The sequence below is a fragment of the Convolutriloba macropyga genome, chromosome 10 (assembly GCF_964194025.1).
Source record: "Convolutriloba macropyga chromosome 10, txConMacr16.3, whole genome shotgun sequence".
NCBI lineage: Eukaryota > Metazoa > Xenacoelomorpha > Acoela > Convolutidae > Convolutriloba > Convolutriloba macropyga.
The window spans coordinates 17,278,410-17,304,787 of NC_134477.1; the positions used below are offsets into that span (position 1 = coordinate 17,278,410).

Genomic DNA, 26,378 nt, shown 5'->3' on the forward strand with positions numbered 1-26,378 from the left:
AGAAAAACAGGGGGCCTAAAACACTAGAAGAGGTCGTCGAAAAGAGGGTAGTCCAAGTTTCCTAGAAGCCGTTACGTGAAAAATCAAAAAAGGGGGCTAATCAGCCAAAACGCATTCGAGTGCGGTAACGGCGCTAACGAAGGTACCCTCAGCCATTTTTACCTCCCCACACGGTGTTGTCCCATCTCGTTCAGGGTACACCTTCAACACACGCCCAAGAAGCAAAATTCCACGAGGAGTCACGTCTTTCAGGAACCAGACAACGTTTTTAACTCGAAGCAATGACTGATTGTTCTTACTCCATTTGGATCTCTCGAGTAGTGTCGGAAGGTGGTCTTTGACAAGTCACTTCCAAAAGTGGTTCATAATCTATTGCAGATTTCTCCATGTCTTGAAGCTGGCTGGGATCTGGCTGTCAAATTTTCCTGGTGGCAGAGAGTGGAATGGACGACTGATCAGGAATTGGTTAGGTGCGAGAGTCTGGAAGATCAGCGACATTTGTGAGCGGTTGTGAATTCAAGATGGTTTCGCTCTCTACCATTTTTTTTGGAATATGTCATTTAAGAGTCTTTTGGAGCCTAGAATGATCAGCAGCGTTTTTTGCTGTCTGTGTTAAGCGCTCCCCCAAACACCGCCAAAATGGAGGCCATAGGGCGGGTTCAATTTCCAAGTCGTGTTTGTAGCTGCAAGAACTTTGTAAAATTTTTTCGCTGCCAAGGCTCTTTAAACTTTTCTTCAGATGTTCTGACGGTCCATTGAATGTCTTTTCATTATCACCGTAAAGCAATTCTGGTTGAAATCGTCCAGTGGCGAAGCGTCAAAATTCAATTACAAAAGTACCAATGTTGAGATCTGAGCAGCTTTCAAGGCAACTAAAGATCAAATAATAATGTTTCTCAAGATTAATTTTTGTGTCCTCTTAATAGAATGGTCCAAAGAAATTGACACCACTAGTGGAGAACGGGAATTGTGTTGCGGCTGCCGGGAAAAAGAAAATGGAAAGAATAGCAATGGCCGGTTGTGTGTTCTCTGCGTTAACTCTTCTGCATAAAATTCGGCAAATTTTTATGCTAATTAGACACCTTTGTAGGTCAAATACGTGCTATCGTTGCTGAACAAACGCTTTGACGGGTTGTGTTCCCTGATAAATGCATACGTGGTGAGCATATTCTATGTACAAACGTGTGATCATGTCTTTCGCATGCAGAATCGTTGCACAATTTTCTGTTTCAAGTTCATCAAGAGCAACTTGAAGTCTTCCAATTAAACGGAGTATACCGTTTTTGTCAAGAATTGGGTTCAATGACCGTAGTTTGCCCTTAGAATGGGGCTTGAGGGCTTTTTCTATTTAGGAAACTGTCGAATGAAATTAATTATCTTAAAAAACATCTGATCAAGTGTGTCCGAGATAGATCAATGTCATCAGTCGTGTACTGTTGTTTGTTATTACGGAGTTTTTTCCCTCGGAACAGCAGGTTGGGTGATGCCGTTGTCTTGTGCCCAGCACAGATTGTAGAACTCAGATGTGGGGAGACTCAAGTCCGTCCGACATTTAGGGACGTAAAAGAAGGTTCTGTTCGAAGAGGGATCACGTCGATGTCACCAATTTCTTGTTCTATATAAATATATATATATATATATATATATATATATAATATATATATATATGCGGAAAGAAGTTCTCTAGTCAAAGGACTATATCCAGTAAGGGTTTTTATTACAGTTTTTTTGCTGATTACATAATCAATTTGTTCAAGGACTTAGGTCAAGCTTTCATGCGCTGTCACTCTTGACTTGATTGTTACGCTACATAAAATTCAACCCAGAATTAGACAGTTCTCTATGATCAGCAATGATGCGGATTGAGGATTGTGTCTACTAGAGACCGATCGGGAAGCCGGCACCATTATTCTATAAGTAGTATTTTGTGCGCCAAAGCTGGCCGGCGACGTTGGTGCTGGTTCGAATTTCTTGCCCTTGCTAAACAGATATCAACAAAACAATGTTTGATCTTGTTAGATGTTGGTAGGAATTCAAGTTCCTATATGTGAATTGTGCCATTTTAGAACAAAATTAAGACTATTAAAATAAGCGACGTGTTTATCCAAATTTTCTAAACGACTTTCTTTAACAATTGTCTATGGCGATGTGATGCACTTTCATGGCAAAATGTTATTGTTTATTATAATTGGTTGTAAATGTCGGTTATATGTTCAGTCTATAAAGATCAGAACGACAATAACTCAAGAAGAGAATAAAAGCTTGAAAATGTCAAACTGAGTTTGCTTAGAATTGAAACTGAGACATTATGGGATTATATCCGGCAATAAAAATATTTTCTAATTGGAGGTTATTGAACCAAACGGCAGCTTCGGGAATTTTGCCGTTGCCATTGGAGTGCAGCTTCTAAAATCCCGTTTGGTCGTCATCCCCACAACTTTTTTAGGCTATCGTGAACTCTCTAGAGGTGAGACTTCGGCCGCCCAAACGGTCTCAACTATTTAAAGTTTGCCGGATCAAAAGGGTAATTCATTGTTCTTATCAACACACTCAGGGGAACTGTAGCCGCCATAAAGGAGAAAGCCAGCTTTTGGTCTTTCCGGCTAAGATACAGTCTTTTTTCCGGTTCAGTACAGCCCACCATGACCGGTGTAAAACAACTTCAAATCATTCGGTATATTACAGTCATCACAGGATTTAATCCGCCAACGCGGTTCGGCTATCGTGGTAAAGCTGCAAGACACGTGAAGTGTGCCCGCCGACGCGCCACTTGGAAAATATTTTTGCTTCATATTCCAATTGGGCTAACCGCCCTAGCTTGACGTAATTTTTTCTATGTAACATACTGTGTTTATGAATGTAAAGTTAACTCTCTAATAAGATTGATTATTAACTTAATGGCTTAACTTTCATTCAACAGTCTCACCCGTTTTTGTGAAGGGGGGATTGGTGGAATGATCCCCAGATACGGATTAATTTTGTTTTGTTAATTGCTTCAGCCATTCTGATCCATTTGGCTCTGGACCGTTTCCTGACTGTTCGATTTGCCCACATTCCAGACAAGACCCATGACAAGTTCAAAAACATTTCATTCATCATCATCGCCATATTCACAAGGTTACTTCCATGCAAACATTTTCATCTTTCAGTATGCTGGGCTTATTAAGGAAAAATTTGAATAAGGTTTCTTTGATCAAATTTTGAACAATTGTAGTTTGTCTTTGATGTGCGTTCATTCAGTTCAATCAAATTCTAAAACCAAACACGTTAGCTTGTAACAAATGGTCGCCAAATGTTTCTTTCAAGTTATGGTCAACAAAAAATTGATCAAGATTTTAATTCAGATAAATCTTCTTTGAAATATTAACAAGTATACAATTTTCTAGAATGTTCTGTGGTTACGTCAGAGGGAATCAATAGCTGGAAAAAATTAACATAATCCGTAATTGAAGGTGAAAACAACGAAAAATTTTCAAAGGATTTAGGAATCATGCGTTAGGATGGCTCTTTTTAAAAAAGGTCGTTTTTCATGAGAGAGTTTTCGAATGCGGTGAAATTTTAAAATTGCCATGAAAAACACATGACCACAAAATACATGAAAAGGTGAATTAATTACACTGTCAGAAGTTTTCATTTTAGCACAGCGATGCTGATCTCCTTAATTCAATTTACATTTATAGGCATATAGTAATTGAAACTTTAATTCTGACAGGTCTAAATCTGACGTCCTTTATATAGCGATATAAGTTTTTTGAATTTTGTTTTTACAATATGACTAATAGTTCCCACATTTCTCTGGCAAAAAATGAGAGAATTTTATGCTAGCCAATTTTTTTGTTCAGACAATTTTTGACTTTTTCTGAGAGCGTCCCAGACCAATATATGGGGTATCAAATTAAAACTCTCTACCTCTAGAAATTCACTACAAAAAGAAAAATCAGGAAATTTGTTTTTTTTTTAAAAAAAAAAGGTTCGGCAACATTTTCGACTCATAATGTAACGCAATTTAACGCAAATGAGTTTTTTGTTGAAATTTTTTAAAAAGGACAATTTTAAATGAATTTTTTGTCCAATGTTACTTCATTTTGGAAACCTGTAATAACCCTCAGAATCAGGTAGATAATTGGTTGAGAACTGTCTATTGTTGGTTATCTGTTAATGAGAATTTTTGAAAAATCAAAAAACAAAAATTGTTTTAACTCAAAACTACAAAACTATAAATATCAAAACTGAAAAAAAACTATAAAATTAAGTTTCTGCAATATAACGCACTGTTTCCACATGCACCATAAACTGAAATTCAACCAGCAAGGTCTGATCAGGCTTTGCGTTTCTTTGGCTACACTGATTTGAGTAAGAAACAACAGAAAGTCTTATCGATAATTTGACCTAATTTTAAAATTTTTTGTTTAAAATTGTGTCAAAAATTACGACTGCAACTGTTGTCAGTAGTTAATAGCAGCTTCTTGTACTCACTCAGCTCTTATTGTTTTCCCATTTCATATAACTTATATTTTATTTCTGTGCAGACCATTTTTTAAAGAACTATTCAGAAATTTTAGTTGCTTTGAGGTTAATTGAAAGCAAAGATGGCGCGTTGGGTCTTTTACTGGGTTAGAACGGGTATCTATAAACAAACAGCTTAAAGTCCGAAAGATCGGAATATTTATTTTCATAATACGAGAGAAAAACGTTTTTCCAGAGTTTTTGTCGATAAGCACTGCTATGGCTGCTGCTTTCACTGTTATCCCAAACTAATTCAAAAGTTCCCGTTATACCAAATCAATCGAAATCAATTCACTGCTAATAAGCAAATTTTACTTGTTCCGGAAAAAAACTGATAGGCCGCTATTGCACTCTAATAACGTATATTGTCTTGTTTTTGATGCTTACTGTACTTAGCTTATAGTTCTTTCAAAATGTAGTGTGCTTTTTGTAGGAATTGATATATTTAGGTCCTCTAACTACATAATAATAATATCCTTTCTCCCGATGTAGTATAACTGAAAGTACATCATCGACCTGTTCCAGTTTATCTAGCTGCCTGCAATAGCAGCTTTTGTTTAACTTCAGGGGTGTTTTTGTTACAGAACCTATTTACTGATTTAGTGTTGTCATATAGAAATTGACCTTCATGAAATAAAGAAGGTTGTTCATTTCCTTAATATTTGACAATTTGTATCTCCAATTTGTCTTTTTTATGTCGTACGTTTTTGCTTTTAGTTTTTTTTGTTTTCAAAGTTTATTTGGTTCTAAATAAGTTGGACTTCACTTGTTTTGAAAAATCTGATCAAATTTGCTATTTTCTTGCCTTCATTTCAGGTTGCCAGTTTTTGTTCTAAAGACTTTTTGTAGGATGGAGTGTACTTCATTATGTTGCTAACTTTAATCTGTTTCCTAACTAGTACTTTAACTCCTTTAATGAAACTTGGGCTTTGAAATAGTATGTCTATTAGACATTGTTATCGATTGTTTAACCACGTTTACCTTACCGATAACACAATTATCAAAAGTTGTGAGATCAAACAGGTAGTCAGAGATGGGTTTCTGTTTTTTCTTTGATTGTATTTCAAGACTCGTGCTGCTATGTTTCTCAATTTTTTACACAGACTGATTCTTTTTAAAAACTCTTGCCACTTTCTTCTATTTAGCTGCTGCAAATTTTTCTTTCATGCATCCAGTTTGTTTCGCAGCTCTCGTTGAGTCGGCGCTAAAGCTTTGTACAATATTATCGAAAACAACGCTTGTGCTTCTGGGTGTGCAAATAATCTACAACAATTAAACTGGACGGGACAAATGGAAAAAGTCTTGACTGCCTGAATTCTTTTTTGACTCTTACGTGCTATTAACGTCCATTTTTTACAAAAAATAAATATAAATAGACATTAATAAGAAAAACTTGTGAAAAATGAAAGCAACTTTGTCTCGTTGATAGTGTGAGCCAACTAATCGAATTATTTATGACAATTAACACAGAAACAATTGTTTTAGCTTCAAATAATGTGCTTTTTCGAAACAAAATCTTATAGCTACGATAATGCCGAAATGCGATGTGTTTCAATGAGTACAGCAGACTTAAACCCTCTTTTTCGTTGCCAATTTTAGTTTTACTTTCGATTGTCTGGAAAAAACATTTAAATTAAAGTTTTTGTTAACTGTTGGAGCTAAATTTGTCATTTTTTGTCCATTATGTTCTTCATGAGAAGAAAAATGAGCGTTTTCATTAAAGTTATCTTTGAATTGGAATCCCGGAATCAATTTCACAAATGGTTTTAGACAATCACTGATAAAGCAAAATCAAAACTACCAATAATGCAAATTTAGTTGAAACCCAAACGCTTCATTTTATAGTGAAAACACGTTTGAGGAAAACTTTTTTCATAATTTTATAAATAAATTAGGTGCAACTAAACTTTTTTTGAGAATGAAGGTTACTCAGTCTTTTGGTTCTTCTGAAGACCTAAAAATATTTTTTCTGTGTTGTTCTGTGTTGCTTGATGAAATATTTTTTGGTGTTAGCACAAAGGTTTCAACGATATTATTTCAGATGTTTTGATTTATCTTATGCTTCCAATTATGAATGTGGGAACAGTCTGTGCCATGCACAGAATAAGCGAGCCTTCTTCTTTTTTACTACAATTACTGCTATTTATAGGCTTGTGTTTATATTTACAGTAACTACACTCCCACGTAGAGCCTAAAATTCACAGTAATTGTCAACCAAAATTAGTGCTCAGACCCAAAGTTTTTAATTAAATATTTTGTGGTGGACAAAGCTCTCTGTCACTTAAAACTGAGCTGAAGGATTTTAACTTAAAACTATTCGGAAACATTTAATATTTGGATAGCACGTCAAAGTTCAATAGCTCTTTCGCGGCGGTCGGGGCACCAAACATGTTTCCGCAAAACACGTTTTGTAAATGTGTTTTTTATCGTGTAAGAAATAATTGCCAGAAATCAAAAAACGCCCTTATCATATAGGCCGGATAACTAGTCAAGTTTATTACAGTTTCAAAAGATTTGTTTTTAATACAACTATTATCACAAACCCTTAATGAAAACAGGCAGGGTTTTGATTGTCACTGCACATAAATGTTAACATACATGTGACCACCAAATAAACATAATTTTCTTTCAAATTAACAATATGAAACTTTTGTTCAGTTTTAAAGAAATGGATATTACAATTAAAACATTCAGAGAATTATTATTGAGCAAAAATTTATCGCGAAAATTTTTCGCATGTTTATCATCTTGGATTTTACGCTTAATTTTGTAGATAAGTACACTGTATTGCCAATGTTGGACTTCTTGATTATATGTTTACTCTATTTGTGATTCTTTTCCATGCTATAGGTAGGTAAGGTAACTCATTTCCGCATCACTATAAGAGTGCCAATTAGACCGAATTGAAAGAAAGCCTATTTCGTGATTACTTTCAGATTTTTCCCTCTCGATGTTAATTGGGGATTAAGAAGACGAGTAGCAAATTTGGGTTACCTATATCACCGTTGCCAAGAACAATTAAGTCTTTCAATTAGGTATCAAATATTAATTGATAAAAATCGGGCAATAACGTTTTAGGCTGATTTCATGTTCAAAATAGTTGAACGGGTTTGCATTCATCAGTGAATACCAGAGGCAAAATATAAACTTATGACAAAATTTGCCTTTTTGGCAATGGCCACTTAACGGAAGTAATTTTAGATATGTTAATATTATGGGAATCATTGAAAAATTTGATTTCTAGTACCATCCTACAGAAAAAAAACAGTTTATTCTCTAGTCTTCTTCACATTATTATTTTTAAAACATCTCAGACGTCTTTGAACTAAAACTGCTTCACAACGATTTTATTTTCGATTTAGACAAGGTCAAGAATTGTACGTTTCCAGTGGACAATTTTGATCTCAACCAGCTGTTTATTGTTTAGTTTCTACATCGTCATTGATGTTTTTGTGTCTCGTATTTTAAGTATAAATATACAATAATTGTTCAATTGGTCGATGATAAAATTTTCGAGATGAAACGTTCTAAAATTTTTCTTCCCCATAAGTTTTTTTTCTATTTTTTTACGCTAAAATGACGGAAGTTTTTCCTATAATTTTCTGATTTTTTATTCAGCCTGTATTGAAATTAAATGATTAAAAAATATATGATTTCCCTCTTTTCATAAAGTAATTCAAAATTGCAAGCATGCGAGTTTGAATGAATTGTCACACATAGTTAAATTTTTCTCACGGTGCTTTTCGAATTAAATTTATTTTCACTGTTTTGTTCTCAGAAGTTTGCAATCGAGCAGTATTTCAAAATAGATGCTATTTGTATCATAATTCATATTTAAGAAATTCTCTGTTGCTTTTACTATTTGCAAATCTGGTTCTCAAAAATTGGTAACACCACATTACTCCTTTGATCCTGGAAATTTACAATAAAAATGGAAAAGTATTGGGCCCTGCTTTTAAAATACTTTTACCATTTGTCAAAAATTAATTACAGGCAAGTCATTTTTCATAGCAAAATTCCATTACTGACAGATCGAATTTTTCTATGCTCAAATGATATTGTTTTTTGTTTTCAGAATGAATTTCATTGTTTTAATGGCTTCGCCATTGTTTTGGAGAAAAAAATAACAAATTTACCTGCATTTGACATCTTTTTTGAGTTGATGTGGTATCAACTCAAATCAACGCAAAACAATGCTTTGAGTTGATACCTAATGGCTGTTTTCATATTGGTTTCAGAGATAAAATAAGAGTTTTGGAACATTGCCTCATTTTAATCTTGTTTTTGTAAGCTCGTAGACCAGTCTCGATAATTAAAGTAGCCATATTCTTTCTTTTGGCACAATTATAAATTATTAAGCCGCTTTTTCTGCTCATCGTTTCAGAATATTGTTAGTATAAATATTCAAAAACAATTGGCTATAATTGTATGTTTGTTCGTCTTTGTGGTTCTGTTTTATAATAATTGTCTCATTGTCACAATAATAATGATTGGCTCACTATATTTCAAATGAAGTCCAAGTGGAAATATGTGAAGTTTATAGCTAGCATCTTAATTTTTTTTATCAACCTGGACAACTTTTCCATGCACTCATATTGAAGTTTGGTTTTCGCTTGTATTTGCTGTTCTGTTTCTGTTCTTGTTAATGGCAGTTCATGTTGTCATTCTACTGAATAAATAAAGACTGTAATGGCTTCAATACTTTGTGTTTTCTAATTTTTTTTGTTGTTTTGCTTGGGTTAGTAGTTATTTTTATTCTCATAACATAGTTATATTTGATGTGGTTTAGCTTTTTTTAAAAGCTAATGGTTGTTTTGTATTATGAATTTTTTAGTTTAAAAAATCAACTGATTTTTGAACGTTGCTGCCTTTTTTCTTTTTGCCGATTTGTTGCCAGGTCTCGCTAAGATCAGTTCCCATCTGCTTTGTAATGAATATCAATTGAATTTCTGTAGTTTATGTTTTATCTAATGATAGTTTGGTTGTTACTATATGTTTCTAAAAAAGATAAATGAAATTTGGCCGCAGTAAATAATATTTGTTTTTGTTTCTTTGCTGCTTATTTGTCTCGTAATATTATTGGCACGTCTCATCGATCGACCCTCTATTTCGGCATAGCTTTTTTGAATTCTTTTAACAATCTGAGGTCATAACATTATTTTTTACTCAAACACCTATTATTTATGAACAATGTGATTTGTTTAAAAGTTTTCTGTATCCCCTTCATTTAGTAGAACATTTCAGTCAAAAATGTCAATCAACTGGTTCGAAACACTATGCCCTGCTCGAGACCTGGAATTTATGAAAAGACCTATTAACTCCAGGTGGGGGGGGGGTAAATTAAATTACACGGTCGAGAACCCTAGTTAAATTCGAGGCTAATTCTTTCCATAAGTCTAGTCAAATTCTTTTCATATGCAAAAATATGGGGCAAACTAAAAAGTTCCGACAACCTCTGGGTTCGATCTCGCGACCTTCTACAATCATACCCAATGCTTAACTCTTTGCGCTAAATGTCATTACCTTTGAAAGAAATTCAAAACAAGTCATTATAGCGGTCGCGAGCGTAATTCCAGGACATGTTTTATTGTCCAGCCAAATTCCAAGACGTATATTTTAGTTCCACCCAATTTCTAGGACGGTTGTTTTAGTTCCAGCCAAAGTCCAGGACACCACATTAGGTCCAGACAAATTTTTTTTATACCCAATATCTGTCGAGGACAGTCCATTCATACCTTAAATCTGTCGAGGACGGTCTTTTAATAATTCCAGGTCTCGACTAGGGTCTGCAAGCTCCCTTGTTTTATCTTCACTCAATTTAAGGTAAAGTGAAGTTAACGTTCACCATAAATTTACCTGAACATGAGTTTACCTTCATGAGGTATAACTTTATTTGGTGAGTTCGATGTGTATTGATTTTCAACGTCAAACATATGGAATGCCACCAATCTTCATCACAATTGTTTCAACTTCTCTGTAAGGTGTTTTATTTTTTCAGCTACTGCATTTGGATCACAATAATTCACTCTGCCTACAACCAGTACGGTTTCACAGAGAGTGGAGAGACACTGAAGGAACTGTACGACATCTTCTGGTACCAACTACCCTCCATGTACATAATGACATTCCTCTACAGTCTAGTTGTCATAACAACATCCATTCTATACTCACTCGTCGCATATCTGCTATACAAACAGACTAAAACCAGTGGAGGTACTCAATTTGTTCCTTACCAGATACTTGTGCCGCTTAAGATGTTGTGTGATCAAGTCAAAATCTGGATTCGAAAAACTAGTTCGTAATGTGTCAATGAAAAGCAGAGTTGATTGAAATAAATGAGATTTTTTTGCTGAACGCCAAAAAAAATTCAATGGATTTGGGCTATCCGATAATTATTACTCGAGGGTTCTCCAATGATCTTACAGCTAACTGCTCTTTAACTTCTAGTAAAAAATTGTTAAATGAATTTCAATTTCGAGTTAATATTTTTTGCTAACATGCATCACTTAATATACGATTCCGGCTTTTGGTAATAACCAATTTCAGCTAAAAGGCATGGAAAGAAACTGGAACCAATTTGGCCTAGAATAATGCGTTTGTCTCTAGTTTCATTCAAAACGATTTAAAGCCGTTTGTCTCTCCATTTAAAGCACTTTTAGTTCACTTAAATTTTGTTTCATTTCAGATAGATTTTTAGAAAAAAAGTTTAAATATTTAAAACCAAAATGGCCGAAACAACAAAGAAAAATGATGGACCTTGTGGATCTGCTCTAACATTTCCATGTAAAGTAAGAGTTATTTGCTCCTTCTTAAGAACCGATACCAAACATTTTAAAAATTTTTATGCAAACTTATGTTTTCTTGACACTTCAGATGATAATTTGATGTTCTTAAATTAGACATTGTATTCAGAAGCAGTTCATTGATAAAATCAGTTATCTGCAACTAATTAAGGAACATACTTTGTAACAATTTATATTACAGCACCTAGTAACTTGTTCACTTCTCTTCAGAAAAAATTAAAAACTAGATCAGTTTTTTCTTAAATCTCTTCCACGTTTTGCAAAATTGTAGTGAAAAAAATGATTTTTCCATTGCTGCTTCTCTTGACTTGTTTTGTTTCTTATGAGCAAAATGGAATAATTTCTTACCGTTCCCAATACTGATTCAAAACAGTTTCACAAAGCTTACCGTATCACATTAAAAGGCAAAAAACTGCCCAAAATTTTATTTTTGTCAATGCATTTTTTCAGTCCTAAAAGTGTTTTCAAAATACCTTTGGGGAAAATCTTTTGTAAGTTCAGTTTTGAAAAAAATGTTCTGAGCTAATTAGAAGCAATTTTCATTGAAAAAGTCCAGATATTTTCTGTTTCAAAAAAACACTAAAAGTAAGAGTTTTACCGGTTTCTGCAATCTTTTCATGGTGACAATGTGTCCTCCGCTATAAAAACAGTGAATTCAAACCAATTGATTTATACAATAGTTTTTACGTCAGTTTTTTGACAATTTGTAACTGCTTTTTCTAAGGAAGCACCTTTTTCTAAGGAAGGCAGATTTTTCTAAAGAAGGCATAAACGCCAAAATTTTCGTAACGACATCCTGAAACAATTGCTTTAAGTTTCCAACCGTCCCTTTTTTGCTCATAAATTCTCTTGTGCTGTGATGCCTTGTGCTGTGATGTCGAAACATAGCTGATTTGTGATATGATGCCCGAAATGTTTATTTTTAGTTTTTAACTAACTTTTTATTGATCAGAACAACAACCAATCGATGCGAAAATAAAAGCCTCAAAATTTCAGTCTGAGTGTGGTTAGAATTCAAACTGGGACATACTTTATGACGACGCTCAACAGAAATTTTTTTTAATTGGCTCCGGAGGTTACTGAACCTAGTGGCGGCTTCGGGCAATTTACCATTGCCTATTTGAGCGCAGTTTCCAAAGGACCTGTATGGTTGCTGTCCCACCTATTTTTTTAAACTATTGGGCGCGCTCTTTAGGGGTGATACTTCGTCCGCCCATGCTGTTCCAACAATATATAGTCTGCGGGTTTGACCTGAGCTGAGTAATTTGAACTTTTGGAGCCCATTTAGCCTAATGATCTAATCAAGGGTTGCAGATTAGGTAAGATTGAGAGTAATAAGATTCGGCACATTGGCAATATTCATCTACGAAAAATGAAATTATTTTCTAATTTGATCTTATCGACGATGCAGAGTTAATCTTGCGAACAGCTGCCATACAGGAGACAGCCCGCTTAAGGTCTTTCCTGTTCAGATACAGTTTTTTTATCTGTTCAATACTGTGGTTCAGTACAGTGGTTCAGTGCTGTAATTCTTTAAGAGAACTGAGAAAGTAAAGTACTTTCGTTTATACCAACTTCGATTAAAATTTAACTTGAGTTGTTTTAACTGTCCGATCAATTGTGGTTTTCAAAGGAAAATTTTTCTGGATTCAATGTGCTGATTATTTTCATGGTGGATTTTACCCGTCAATGTTATTTTCACGTTCCACGTTGGAAGAATTGTGTCGCTGGATTTGAAATTATTCTGAAAAATACGAAAAATAAAAAGCAGAGAAACTGGATTTTTTTCAGATTCTAACTTCAGCTAACTTTAATTATTTTTTTAACAAAAAAATTTTCGTGGAAGAATATTTTGATTGAATTGAAAAGCGTATCGGAAAATTTTTGCGCGAAATCGCGAAAAAATCGAGCATGCTATATTGTATTATAGGTAACAAAATAGACAAAAAGATGAAGAGAAACAGAGAAATCACGTTGCTCTTTTTGCTTTCCACTCTGGCATATATTGTGTTCTGGTTCCCCGAAGTATCATACGCATTCTTCTGGCAGTGGAGGAACATTGACTGCTTGTTCACGTACTACTTCCGGTATGCTATTATGCAAATTTTGCTTCGATCTATCCCCTCACAAAAAAAACAGAATTGATTTATCTTTATTACTCACCTCTCACAAAAGGCCATATATAGTTATTTTTTTACAAATAGTAAGGTGCTATATTGCAACGCACAAATTTTTACCTTGTGTTGTACAAATAAGAGGGAAGGGGCAGAATAGATAACTCAGGAATCGATAAAAGTGTTCCCATGAGCATAGGGAGAGTGTTTTACATGGAATTTGGATATACTTTTTGATACTCCTGCAAAATTAGCGATTCTATTGAGTATAGCCTCATTGAAAGCCCGATTGTGATCCCCCGTGACTCAAAAAATTCTACCCTATTACATCTTACAAAGCTAACAAAAATCGACAGCAGCTTTTTTAAGATTACCCTTGCAAAGGAATCATATAGCAGCATAATCATAATCAGAATCACAATCAACACGTGTTTAAAAAGTAATTCTGGTGAAATTGTACAAAATAAGAATTCAAGGAAACGAAATTTATGGGCAATAATATGAGTAACCTCATTGATGAAAAATATACAACAAACCGTTTATTGCATTAATTCCAGCTATAAGCCCACTACTTCGAATAAAAAAACAACAGTATTCAACAAAAAATGACGAAACTAACTTTTCGAATAAAAAACGACAGCATCGATAAAAACTACTAAAAACAACACTTCGGAAGTTTTTCCTATTGTGTTTTTGCAGGTTCTATTATTCTACCTGTTTTGCAACCAAAACTTCCCGCCAGCGTAAGAACAAAAATAATGAGATCAACATTTCAGACAGCTAAAAGCGACAGCATCGATAAAACTGACTAAAAAATATCATTTCTTGAAGTTAACATGAAACTTCTTTCACTTCTTAATATTTTTCCTATCTGTTTTGTTGTAGGTTCAAATATTCTACCCGTTTTGGCTTCTTCATGGACTGGGCTAGAGAGTTGTTGTTCTACATCTACAGTGTAGTCAATCCTCTCTTGTTCATTGGCACTCAGAAGAACTTCCATCCTAGAAGATTCCACAGGGACTTCATGAAGAAGTACAGAAAGCTAAGAGGGAAATATTTGGGTAGGGAAGACACGGATTCCAAGATTGTCCACACTGGAAACCCCACTGCAGCAACCACTCGATTCTGATTTCAGAAAACCTAAAACAAAATGGAAGCTCATCATAACTAGGACTAAAAATATCGGGTCTTTCCCTTTACACCGCCCTCCCAGCTTAAAGTATAGCCCCCTCCCCTCTTACCGCAGATATACCAAAATGGGGGTATCATTGGGGGGGGGGTATAATGGGAAAGGTCCCTCAAAATATATCTGTGCGAGCAATATTTACCTATGTGCGTCCGAGGCGTACAATAAGACAAACTGACAATTTCGAATCAACCAAGTCAAAACCAATGTTAAGCTGTCAAGACCGAAGTGGCCTCTGATTAGACCCTCTTCGAGCGAAAGCCTGCATGCGCTCTGATTATATGGTATCGAAAAGTCTTCGGACGCACGAAAATCTGATCAGAGGTGGTTTCGAGCGCACGACAGTCTGAATAAAGGTCTGGAAGTTGTCTGGATCAGGGCCACACGAAAGTCTGGATAATTGTCAGAATGGTCTGCAAATTTTCGTTTGATTAGAGATCATTTCGGTTTGGAATGGCCTGAGCAGAGCTAACTTTTGTCTGGAACTGTCTGATCAGAGATGATTTTGATCTCAACCCATGTAGCACTTAAGTTAACCTGTGGTGAGGTGGTAGCATTGTGGCAATAATATAAGTAACCTCCTTGACGTATAAAATATGGTTTAAACCAAACTGTTTATTGCGCTAATTCCAGCTATAAGGCCGCAACTTCGAATCATAAACACGTTTTCTCTAATAATCAGCCCCATATATAGCACACAGACAAAATTTCATAAAAGGGGTATAAAAAAAATCCAGAAAATGGAAAATAGTCCAAATAACTTTTGCCCATGGTCGATTAATTTCGATAAAACCTTGAGAAAAATTCTCAGGACGATTCGCTTGATTGATGTTTTCATAATGAAGCTGCCCATTGTCTAACACTTGGCCATGGAAAAATCTTAAAAACAGATTCAGCATAAAATAAGCAACGGAAAAAAAGAAAATTAGCTTTAAAAAATTGAATTGTGTTCGCAGACTTGATTTATAGAATACAGATTTATAGGGGAAACACTAACTCACAATCCAAGTGGAACCTGTTACATTTTTTTCGCTTCTCGTATTTTTTTCTCAAATTTTTAAAATCATATTTTCTTTGCTTATACTAGTAATTTGAAAAATTTATGACATTCTGTCAAGAATACGGTGATCATGTTCTAAATGCCTACCAGGTGTAGAAATTGGAGACAATAGGATAATAATTTACCTATGTTCGAAAAACTTGTTGCAGTTTACAAACAGCAGTTCTTGAAGAGAAAAAAATAGTGGAGCATTCTTAATCAATGAATCGAGCCATCAGAATTTTTAGAGTAGAAAATAATTACCAACTGTCGTGAAACAGTTAGTTTTTATTCGCAATTGAAGACTTGTTCATCAGATAGCGGAATCAAAAGATAGATGCGCGTTGTCAAATTTGTCCTAACAACTCTCCCAGGATAACAACAATTTGATTACTCCAATTCTCTGATTTTCAACGACGGCAAAATCTGTCCTATGAATCAAATCAGCTCCACAGTTTCTTTAGAAGAAAAAAAATCAAAAATCGCACTGCTGGAAATTGATTTCTAAGTGTTTTGGCTAAACTTTAGAAAATAGACTTTTGAACGAAAAGTTGTTGCCTAATACGATTGGCTGACTGTGGACGATGAATGTAGCTCTAATTCATAAAAGTTAACAAGTTGTCTACAAAAAATTGAAACTAAATTTGAAACATAGGAAACTTGCTCCAAGTATGGTTTTTGAATCGACAATTTGCGGATCATCGCCTGGCATTATTGAAATTGTGATGATTGTTATTTTTAATCAAGTTTTTGGTACTATTCACAAAGTTCTTAGCTGTGCCTAATTTGGAACAAATTTTGGTATTCTAATGATTAAAGGCATTTAACGGAAAGAGCAAATCAGCGCTGAACCAGTTTTTTTTTTTTCAGTTTCTCAAATGCATTGATTGCTTTTTTGAATTGAACTTCCGTTTACTTACCAGATGAACATCTATTTTGCGTAGCAACCAGTAATAATGAAGCTAAGTCTGTTTTGTGCTAAGTATCTGCGGGTTGGCCTAAGTGTTTAAAAAACATTCGCCAAGTGTTTTCAATTATATTCAATTATAATGAATAAAATTAATATGCTACAGGAGTATGGCATTTTGCTGCTCTTCTTCATTTTTCGGTTCCAAAATATTTTCTAACATTTTAGATAATATTTCTACCACGGGCGAACTTAGCGATCACAGTAAAATAATAATGAAGATAAACGGTACATGCGTTATTTTCAAAAACTCTCAAAAAGCATTGTTTTGGAAATTCAACCCGCCGGGTCTATCAAAACTTAAATGCGAACTCGGTGGGTAGTTTTTCCATCTTTTGTAAACTTTAGACGAAAAGTGTTTATGCAAATCGTTTTAGATGCATAAAGCTGTAGAAATTGATCTTACAAATGCGTTCATTATTCTCCGAAATCTGTTTGAAGATTGATTGAATTTTAGATTGCATTGAGCTTCACTAGTTTTACAACAAAAAATTGTGTAAAGTGAATTACAATAACTTTCTTCACCCATGAAAAGATTTCTCTACTTCTGTTCCTTCGTTTGTAGTATTTCAACTAAATGTCGTTTTCTTCCAAGTTGCCTCTACAATATTCATTTCCTTCTTTACTATGACGGACTTTGATTTAGGCACCGCAGTATTTATTTACACGGAATTGCACAATTAATGTCTGGGTAAATAATTTTTGACTTTTTTCAACCATTTCTAGGTTTCTTGCTGACCTTTATACAGGAATTTATAGTCTAAATTAGAAGTTTGCATTAAATATGAACTTCTATATTTTGCTGATTTTGATGCATTCATATTGAATGTCACATGCTGACAAAAGATAAGTCAAACGTTAAATTAAACTATGAGATAAGAAGACACACGTACGTCGAATTTTTTCGAGCAAACGTTTGTCCGTACACCTAATCACAAAAAATTATTTGTTTTTAAAAATTTTTCAATAAAGCAACAATATTTTACAGTTTTTAGTCAATTCTATTCAAGTATAGCAATAATGGAGGAAGAATTTTAATTTAAGTTAGTTTTTTTTTCGTTTCTTTTTGTTCAACCTTCTTTTGTATGAATGAACAATATCGATATAGATTGAAACCCGTTTTAATAAACCTGTTATTGTCTGTAAATTATTGTTGGGTCCGATTATCAAACTTCCCTATTTGCTTTTATTCAGTTGACTCCTCCTTGAATGCTGAGTGAAATTAAACTACTATATTCCAAAATATATTTTTCCTTTCATTAACTTTGAAATAACTGGTTATTAATCAGTTACATCAGAATTCAGAAGAGGCTATCTGAAAAGAGGATCATTTAATAATGTTTGCTGTTCAATTCATTGTGTTTCCTCAAAATTGACCGATACTCACTGAGGAACTCTTGAGCTCTAAAATGTGAGAAAAATATTTTGTAATAAAAAACTGCTAAAAACAGTTCGAACTTCTAAGCAAATCGAAAGAGAGAGAGAGAGAGAGAGAGAGAGAGAGAGAGAGAGAGAGAACAGCCAGATTGAGGTCCTCTTTCAAAATCACATATAAAATACCATGAACACCATTTGTGTTATGAAAATACAAAGGCAAACCAAATTCACAATTTGGCTGCAGCGTTCAGGTGCTCGTTCAAAATTCCGCATGAAAGGCCTCATTCAAACTAAATCTGATATATTCCAGATCCTAACTCGTTCAAGATTATGAAAAGGCCAAATCTTTAAATCGCTTGTCACCCAATCTTAAAAATCTCTTCTGAAATATCCCAAATTCTTCTTTTTGTAGTACTGAGTTTTAGATCACCAAAGTAAATTGTGTTACGCTATTAGTGACAATGGTCAACTTGTGAACAGATAATTTCAATTTTTTTTAAATTTGTCGGATGTTTTGCAAAAAAAGCAATATTTATTTTTGAATTTTTCCTGCCGTTCTTGTGTCTTTCACCTGGACATTCTCTTATGTACCATAAGTTTCTTGTGCTTCGCTTGTTGTCTTTGTGATGTACTTTAAAACCTCGCCTATCCTGGATTTCAGTTGGAATTTCTTCGCACAAAGAATGCTCCGCTTTTTCTTGAGCTGCAAACAATTAATTTTTGTAGTCCTGACAGTGCATACTGCACATGAAAAGGATTAAAAACTTCCATTGATGTACATACTGTGCCGTTTTGTGTTATATATCTTTGATTTACGAGCGAGATCTTCCAACCGGTTGTTTGAAAAAATCCAAAAAATGAGTATCGATCAGCACTATCGCACAACCAAGATTACAATACTGTATTTCTCTGTTACAGCTAACAAACTTTATAAAGTGCAGGTGGGTGAAAACATTGAGAAAAACACCAAAGTTCGATACTTTAAATGGAGATCATAACACGACTTTGGGATAAATTAAAGTTCAATTTGGGCATATTGCATGCTCAGGCAAACATTGAGCGCTCGAAAAAAACTAATAAAATTTTAGCCAATAAGTTTACAATTTCTTATTTATTTCTAAGCACAATCTTTACTCTGATCAAATTGTTGCAATTTTTACTGAAGATTAGAGCGTTTTTGACTGATATTATTGAGCACAAATATGCCAACTTGTCACTATTTCCCCAAAAATTTCCGATATATATGGTCTGAATTGTTCACGTAAATTATAAACGACTGCGTTCAGAGCTCAGATGTTCAGTTGAACCAGCAAAAAATATTTTTAGTGTAAAACAGCTTTACTAGATCGAGAAACCTTGGAGGAAAAACATGCACGTAATCTAGATCAAAGGTCATGTGAACGTCTAGAGTGCTGGAACTCTGATGAAGTTGTAGTCTTTGGAAGGAGGCAACGTCCATGATGCCACCCAGAAGTTACCAGGGATATGCACTAGAAAAATGATCAAAAAAGCCAAAATGTTGTGCTGTAAAGGCCAATACGGACGAGCCGCTAAATTTTTAGCCTCCGATGTTTCCGCACACGATAATAAAAGTACGATTAAATCACTCAATGGTCTTGGTCCCAAGGAAACCCTGCCATTAGTTACTTCTCCAGACGATATCGCATCAAAAAAGGTTTCATTTTAGCGGAAACGATCTATATGAGAAGCTTAATGCTCTCAACAAGTACATTGCCGGGCGCTGTACTATCCAATGAGTATCCTGAGCATTATTTCCTCCATTTAGTTTAATGTGAACTCCCTGCTCAATCACAGTCAACAAAAACCTTTGAAAAAACTATTTGTAAAGGCAGTCGGTAGAAGAGAGTTTCTTGATTTCGTGACACAGTCAGCATGCAGTGATCATATACTGCCCTCCAGGAGACAAAGTTCAGTAGGTCTATTGCGGTTAGCGAAGAACTACGGCGGCTCATAGCAACGAGTTTCGTGAACCCAGATAAACATTAAGCTTCTGAATTGATTGAATTGTTCCAATTGGGCTTTGGGTTGGAGGAGCAGAAGCGACAATTTATTTTTCTAACATTACCTATAAAAGGATCCTCTGCTCTGTATCACCTTGCAGTTCTTCAGATTGACTTTCAGGTTGCATTCATATCATTCAAGCGTTCACATCATTTGTCATTCCATTGTTAACAAAATTATTTCAGAGATAGCGGATTTCATTATTCTTTGCTGCCAACACAAACCCCTATTTTACAACACCACGACAGTGTAAAGTGATTGTGGTGTCCCACAAGGCGATTCATTGGGTCAGTTGCTGATCTCATTGACTTTGTGGTTCTTGACTTTGAAAACGAATGTGGAAAGACCCCGCCTTACATGAAACACCTGGTAGTTAAATTACGGTATAATGCCGGGTCAAAACAACAACTCAACTAAACTCTACAAATGCTTCCTACTGATGGGCCTGAGAACGGAATCTTTAAATGAAAGAAAAATTTGAAATTTGGTCGAATACAGATATATGATCTACTGATAGTGAAGTGACATTTAACTTGTGCAAATGTTTTGAGTTGCTGGGAGCCCAAAGAGAACCGAAAAATGTGTTGCCTCATGTCTGAGAAAAAACAACAGAAATAATTGAAAAATTGATCTACCTAGACGATTCACATTATGCAATGGCTATTCATTGCTTTCTTTGTAATCACCAAAGCTTGTCTATTCTCTTAACACTAATACATCAACAATTCATTTAATTGAAGTCGTGAATCTTTTTGACAACTGCTAAAGAGAATTTTTGAATCAATTTTTTGGAACTGCCCTTCCCAATCACTGTTGGCAGCAAGCTTGCTGGCCAATGTGTCTATCAGTATTAGGGGTCAGACGACCTCAAGGTCAGTTTAAAGCTGCTTACGTGGGATCCCTCTTCGGGTCAAGTGATTCGGTTATAAAAACCTTAAACAGTCTCCCACAAATGACCTACATTTGCAGCTATAAACGAGAGTTTGATTCTTCTGGGTTGTCGCCAATTACAAGAATGAAGTTGAGAGAGACCTGGGAAATTTTGAGACTGAAAGAAGATCATAATTTAGTGAGGGAAAAGATTAGACTTCGGTCGCTGTACTCCGCGATCGGGCACATGGCTAGCTGCAGCCTCCTTACCAACTCTAGGTCTGCATTTGCACCCGAATTATTTTCGGTTGAGGGTAAAATACAGACTTGGTTTTAAAGTTTAGGGCTATTAGAGAAAATGCCCCTTTTTGCGCCTCGGGGATTCTGGATGCGTTCCGTTACCAAACTTGTATATCACTGACGTGAGGAGGCCATTGCAAAACACAATAGAAATCTAGGACCGGATCACATTGTTAATTCGAGAGACTGGATTGCAACAGCTAATTAAATTATTAGTGGAAAACGAAATCTCGTCCCTGATACCATTTTGCTACCTGGAGAGATTTTTCTGTCGTCATGGACGTCAGGCCGTTTTGCTGCTCTTGATGCTACAGTGACTTTGTCTCTGCAACCCAACATTATCAAAAATAAAGATAAGAAGTCAGATTTAGCAATAAAAACAGCTGAGGATAGAAAGTTTTAGAGGTTTGTGTGAACAAAAATATTACGAGCAAGGTATTACGTTTGCGCCATTGGCGATGGAATTATTAGGTGGTACGGCTTCGGTTGTCATGAAAACATCAAGACGAATAGCCACGCTTTCAGACAGCAGGAGCTATCAATTGGAGGGATTTTCGGCTGCTTTTGACATGCTGACACAGTGATACTTAGTAATTGCAATTTGTGGTTCTGCGGTATTGTTGCTAGCCCGCGCACCATAAAAATTTTGAGAAAACTTTAGTCTCGCCAAAGTAACATAAATTTTTTTCAACATTATCTAAATAGGGGATTTAATCTTTGTCTTCAAGTACGAGTTTTTATTTTTACTTGACCAAAGTGGGGAGAATTGTAACATACATTTCATGTGTGGAAAAATGAAACAGACTGATAAAATTTGATTAATTGAACTGTTGATCTGTTATTTTTCCTTCTTTCAGATTCACTGTTTAAAGTCATTTGCCAAATTCGTATGACGTAGAATTTAGTTCGGTATGGCGAATTTCTTATTCGTCTGTGATGAGAACGTGCCTATTACGCTACTTGGAGTTGCAGAGGCATCAGAATGTAGCCTTTGGTTTGATCTTAAGCAGATGTTGGTGCCTTTTAGAAAGCGCGTTGAAATATCCTCGACCGTGTGTGTTTGAACGAACCGCAACCAGTGCAGTTGTTCAAAGTTTGCGTCCATAGTCTAGACCTGGAATTATGAAAAGACCTAATTCCAGGTGGGGGAGGGGGTAAATATTGAAGTACCTTACACGGTAGAGGAACGTGGTTAAAGTCCAGCCAAATTCATTTCATACAAAATTTTTTCGATCTGGGTTTAATCTCGGGACATTCTCCAACCTTTCCCAATGGTTGAAATGATTGACCACTTGCGCTACATGCCCTAAATGTTGAAAGAATTTGAAGACAAGCCATTGCTACGGTTGCTAGCTTAATTTGAGGACATTTTTTATTGTCTAGTCAAATTCCAGGAACGTTTTTTTGCCCAACCAGGTTTCAGGACACGTTAAATTGCCCAGCCAAAATCGAGGACGCGTGTTTTAGTTCCAGCCAAAGTCGAGGACATCACTTAAAGTCGAAACAAATTATTTTCATATCAGAACTATATCCAAGACAGTCTTTTCATGCCTTCTTTCGGTCGAGGACGGTCTTTTAATAATTCCCGGTCTGGACTAAGGTTGGGTCTTGAGCGAGATCTATCGCAAACCTAGAACTGCAAAGCACTAAATTGGCTAACTCAGCGGTAAGTAAATGATAAATTTAACATTACGAGTACTACTTCTGTTTATTTCTAAGAAAACTCTTCGTGCTGTCTTCCATTGAAGACTATTCGAGTACTAAAAGTTCGACCAATTTCAGAATACACAAGAACAGACCTAAACATAAAAATTATTTTATGCCGGGCGTTTTCACAGTGTCTCTGAGGCTTGTTTTTCTGTTTATTTCTAAGAAAACTCTTTGTATCTTTTGCATTGAAGACTATTCGAGTACGATAAGCTCTACGAAGAGAATATTTTTTTAAAAGAAGCAATATTGTAAAATTTTCAAAAACTTTACTCACAAAAGAACAAAGTGGTCAAGAGAAGAGGCAGAGCAGGAAATGGAAGAAAACTGTTCGACTTCGCAATCAATGCTGAGGCCCGAGTTGACGTATTACTTATGTTCACCATTAGTTCCAAGAAAATTATGGTGAGTTATGTAACTTTAGTAAGTATTGAACTCTCTGGAAATATTTTAACACTGCTTGAAACGGTTAACGTCGCTTGATGTGATCACATTGAGCCGTAAAACATATATTTGGCCTCTTTCGGCCTATTTGACCAAATCCTCGACAAATGTGACAAAACCTCGTCACATCTATCCACACTTTATGTCATTACATTCCACAGTGTTTATTGCATTCAAGTAACCTACAGCTAGAGTTCTCGATTTTTTGAATAACGGTCTAAAGCAAAGTTCAAAACTAGATTTGGTTAATTACTATATTATGAGAAGTTCAAATCATCGATTTGCCTTTTTAATCCGCAATCAGTAAAATGAAGAATTTTTGTCTAATTGAAAATCAATTAGGCTTTCTTTGATTTCTGCTTAACTAGATTTTGTTAGCAGTTTTTGTTCGATCATAGCTCAATAACACAAATCGTGGACAAATTTGACGGATATTTCCAAATTTTCTCATTTTTTTTTATCAAATTCGCCTTACTTCATTGCTCTCCACAATCGCTTATAACTTTAATCTTAAAAAATGAGCTGTCAGAACCACCGACAAAATAAATCAAATTTGTTTTTTTTCTGTACGTTTTGGGGCGAAATGTTGTTATTGTTCTCGGAGTAATTAATAATGATCTATTTAATGTTAATGCGTAATGTATTGGGGCGTAATGTTCAATTTTATGACCTTTCAATGCTACAGTTATTTTGATTTCCAGGAGATCTCACGAGAAAAACACTTTCTGGTCATTGAATAGCAACGGCAGAGATGCAAAGTTTAACTTAATTATCTCCATATACAGTCTAGTTGAAAAGTCTTGTCTGCAGTTATCAAATTTGATTCTGTCGACTGTTCGCAATGTTAGCTGAATTATTGTAGAAACAAAACGCCAGAAGATGACCTTGAATCGCCAAAAAATAGTTAGCTCAAAATTCAAAGAGGTGTAGACAATCTTAAATCTTTAGAAATTGTCTCAAATCTATCAAACCATTGAACTCTATAGAAAAACTCAAAAAGAAATAGAAGCATTGTTTGTAAACTGACTTTGTGTATAAAACAGGCGTAAAAATTGAATTTAATTGCAAACAAATTAGGAAGAAAAATTACAGCACTATTATTAAATCGAATCACGTAGAAGTGAATCAAATTGACGAAAAAAACTTTTGTTAACAGATGCTAGGAAATTGCAGAGCAACGTGCATGAAAGTAACAATGCTGATATTATGCAAAAAAAACTGATCGGAATATAACTGAGCGAAATTGGATGGAGTTCCAAGCAGCAAGAAATTGAGCGGGACTCAGAGTTAAACCTGATGAAGATTTATCAAAAAGCCGATAACTTGGACAGTTTTAAATCACCAGGCTCGGGAGTTTTCAATGACTGAATTTAAAACCCTGAAAACGTTCGAAAACACTAATTCAAAAACTGTCTTCAATTAATGATTGAATTAACCATAATCTAACCACCATCTGCATGCAAAACTTAAACATACATGAAGCACACATGCTTATTATAATTGGGCAATAGTAAACTTTAACAAATAACGTTCGCTTCTGTTTTGTCGAAAGTCCGAAAAAACTTTAAGCATAACAACATCTCGTTTGATAAATTTCACCCTTCTGTCGAATTCAAATTGCGTTGTTTACCCTTTTCAGATTTCTGTAGGCAAATATGTTATATCTGTTCCTATATTAATATTGAACATTTATTTGACAACACGTTTATTTTGAATCATTCAATCAATGTCTATTTTAAACCTCTAGCTAGCAAAAGTGATGCACTTATAAGGAAAAGACTTACACACACATTAACATTATATCAAAAGTCAATGTTTTCTGCTTGTGTTGTTCTCAATCTAGATAGCAAGCTAAATGAAAAATCAAGTTGCCACGAATAAGTTTATGGTTTTCAAAACCCTACGTTAACTTAAGCGTTTGTTTATTAAGAACCTTGAACGAATTTTCCGATTTGATTTAGGAATCTGATTCAAAGAATTTCTTAAAAAGCAAAAAACGTATCCAATTAATCCAATTAAGTGTTATCAGATCAAACAAAATCTCGAAAATCCTATCAAATCAAACAATATAATATTGTTTAACTAGAATGGTTTTTGTGCAATACTTGACACGATTGAAATTTTATGGTGAAATATCAAAAGTTCGAAATCTTATGATAGGTAGGCTATCAATAAGCTAATTAGTACGGATCAGACTGTTTTGTAAAACATGCGTCTATCATGCAGGCTTAACTCTTTCAAACATGTAAGGTAAATCTTTTCTTCTTCAGAAAAAACAAAATCTATATTGGATAGATTTTGTTTTGATCGTCTGAAAAATTAAAAAAGAACGTCATTTATTTTTTTATTATTTTTTTGCAGCATTGTGACCCTTCGGAACATCGCAAGCTATTGAACTTTTTCTCTAAAGTGATTCAATTATTAATTTAATGCTTTTCTTGAGTTCTTAATGATGTTGTTCTGATAACGCGTCCATAAGAATGGACTAATAACAGTGCATATAAAAAAGTGATATATTCTATCCGTAGTTGCTGTCTCTTGTGTTCCATTTCTGACACAAAAAACTTTTCAGACTTTTTGAAAACATTATATTTTTTGTAATCAAATTGTTTTTCCTGAAGGAGAAAAAGGCTTAACCCCTAAATGTTTGAAGATTTAATCCTGCATGATAGTCACATTAATAGCAAAACAGTCGAATCCGCACTAATTATCTAATTGATTGCCCAACTACTGTAAGATTTCGAACCTTCGATCTTTCAACATAAAATTTCAATCATGTCAAGTATGCACGAAAACCTTTCTGTTTAAACAAAATTATATTGTTTGATGTAATCAGATTTTCAAGAGCTTGCTTGATCTGATAAGATTTTTCAGCAACAATTAAGATCAGGTAATTGAATCCATTTTTTAAGACACTCTTGGGAAGATTTTGATTAATGACGAACTTGATTTTTTCGTAGTTCTTGTCAAACGTAGAATCAGATTCCCGAAATCAAATCGGAGAATTCGTTCAAGGTTCTTAATTACCAAACTCTTAAGTTCA

At 34.7% G+C, this 26,378-nt stretch overlaps 1 protein-coding gene across 1 annotated transcript in view; it reads left to right on the forward strand.

Annotated features, from left to right (window-relative positions):
• LOC142347940 (uncharacterized) overlaps positions 1-14,622 on the forward strand; it is a 15,271-nt gene extending 649 nt beyond the window's left edge. The window contains exons 2-5 of the mRNA XM_075399105.1: positions 3,000-3,117; positions 10,505-10,719; positions 13,240-13,396; positions 14,309-14,622. Of these exons, the coding sequence (XP_075255220.1) occupies positions 3,000-3,117; positions 10,505-10,719; positions 13,240-13,396; positions 14,309-14,552 (734 nt within the window). The 3' untranslated portion in view covers positions 14,553-14,622. The remainder of the gene's footprint in view (positions 1-2,999; positions 3,118-10,504; positions 10,720-13,239; positions 13,397-14,308) is intronic.
• Positions 14,623-26,378: the final 11,756 nt, after the last annotated feature.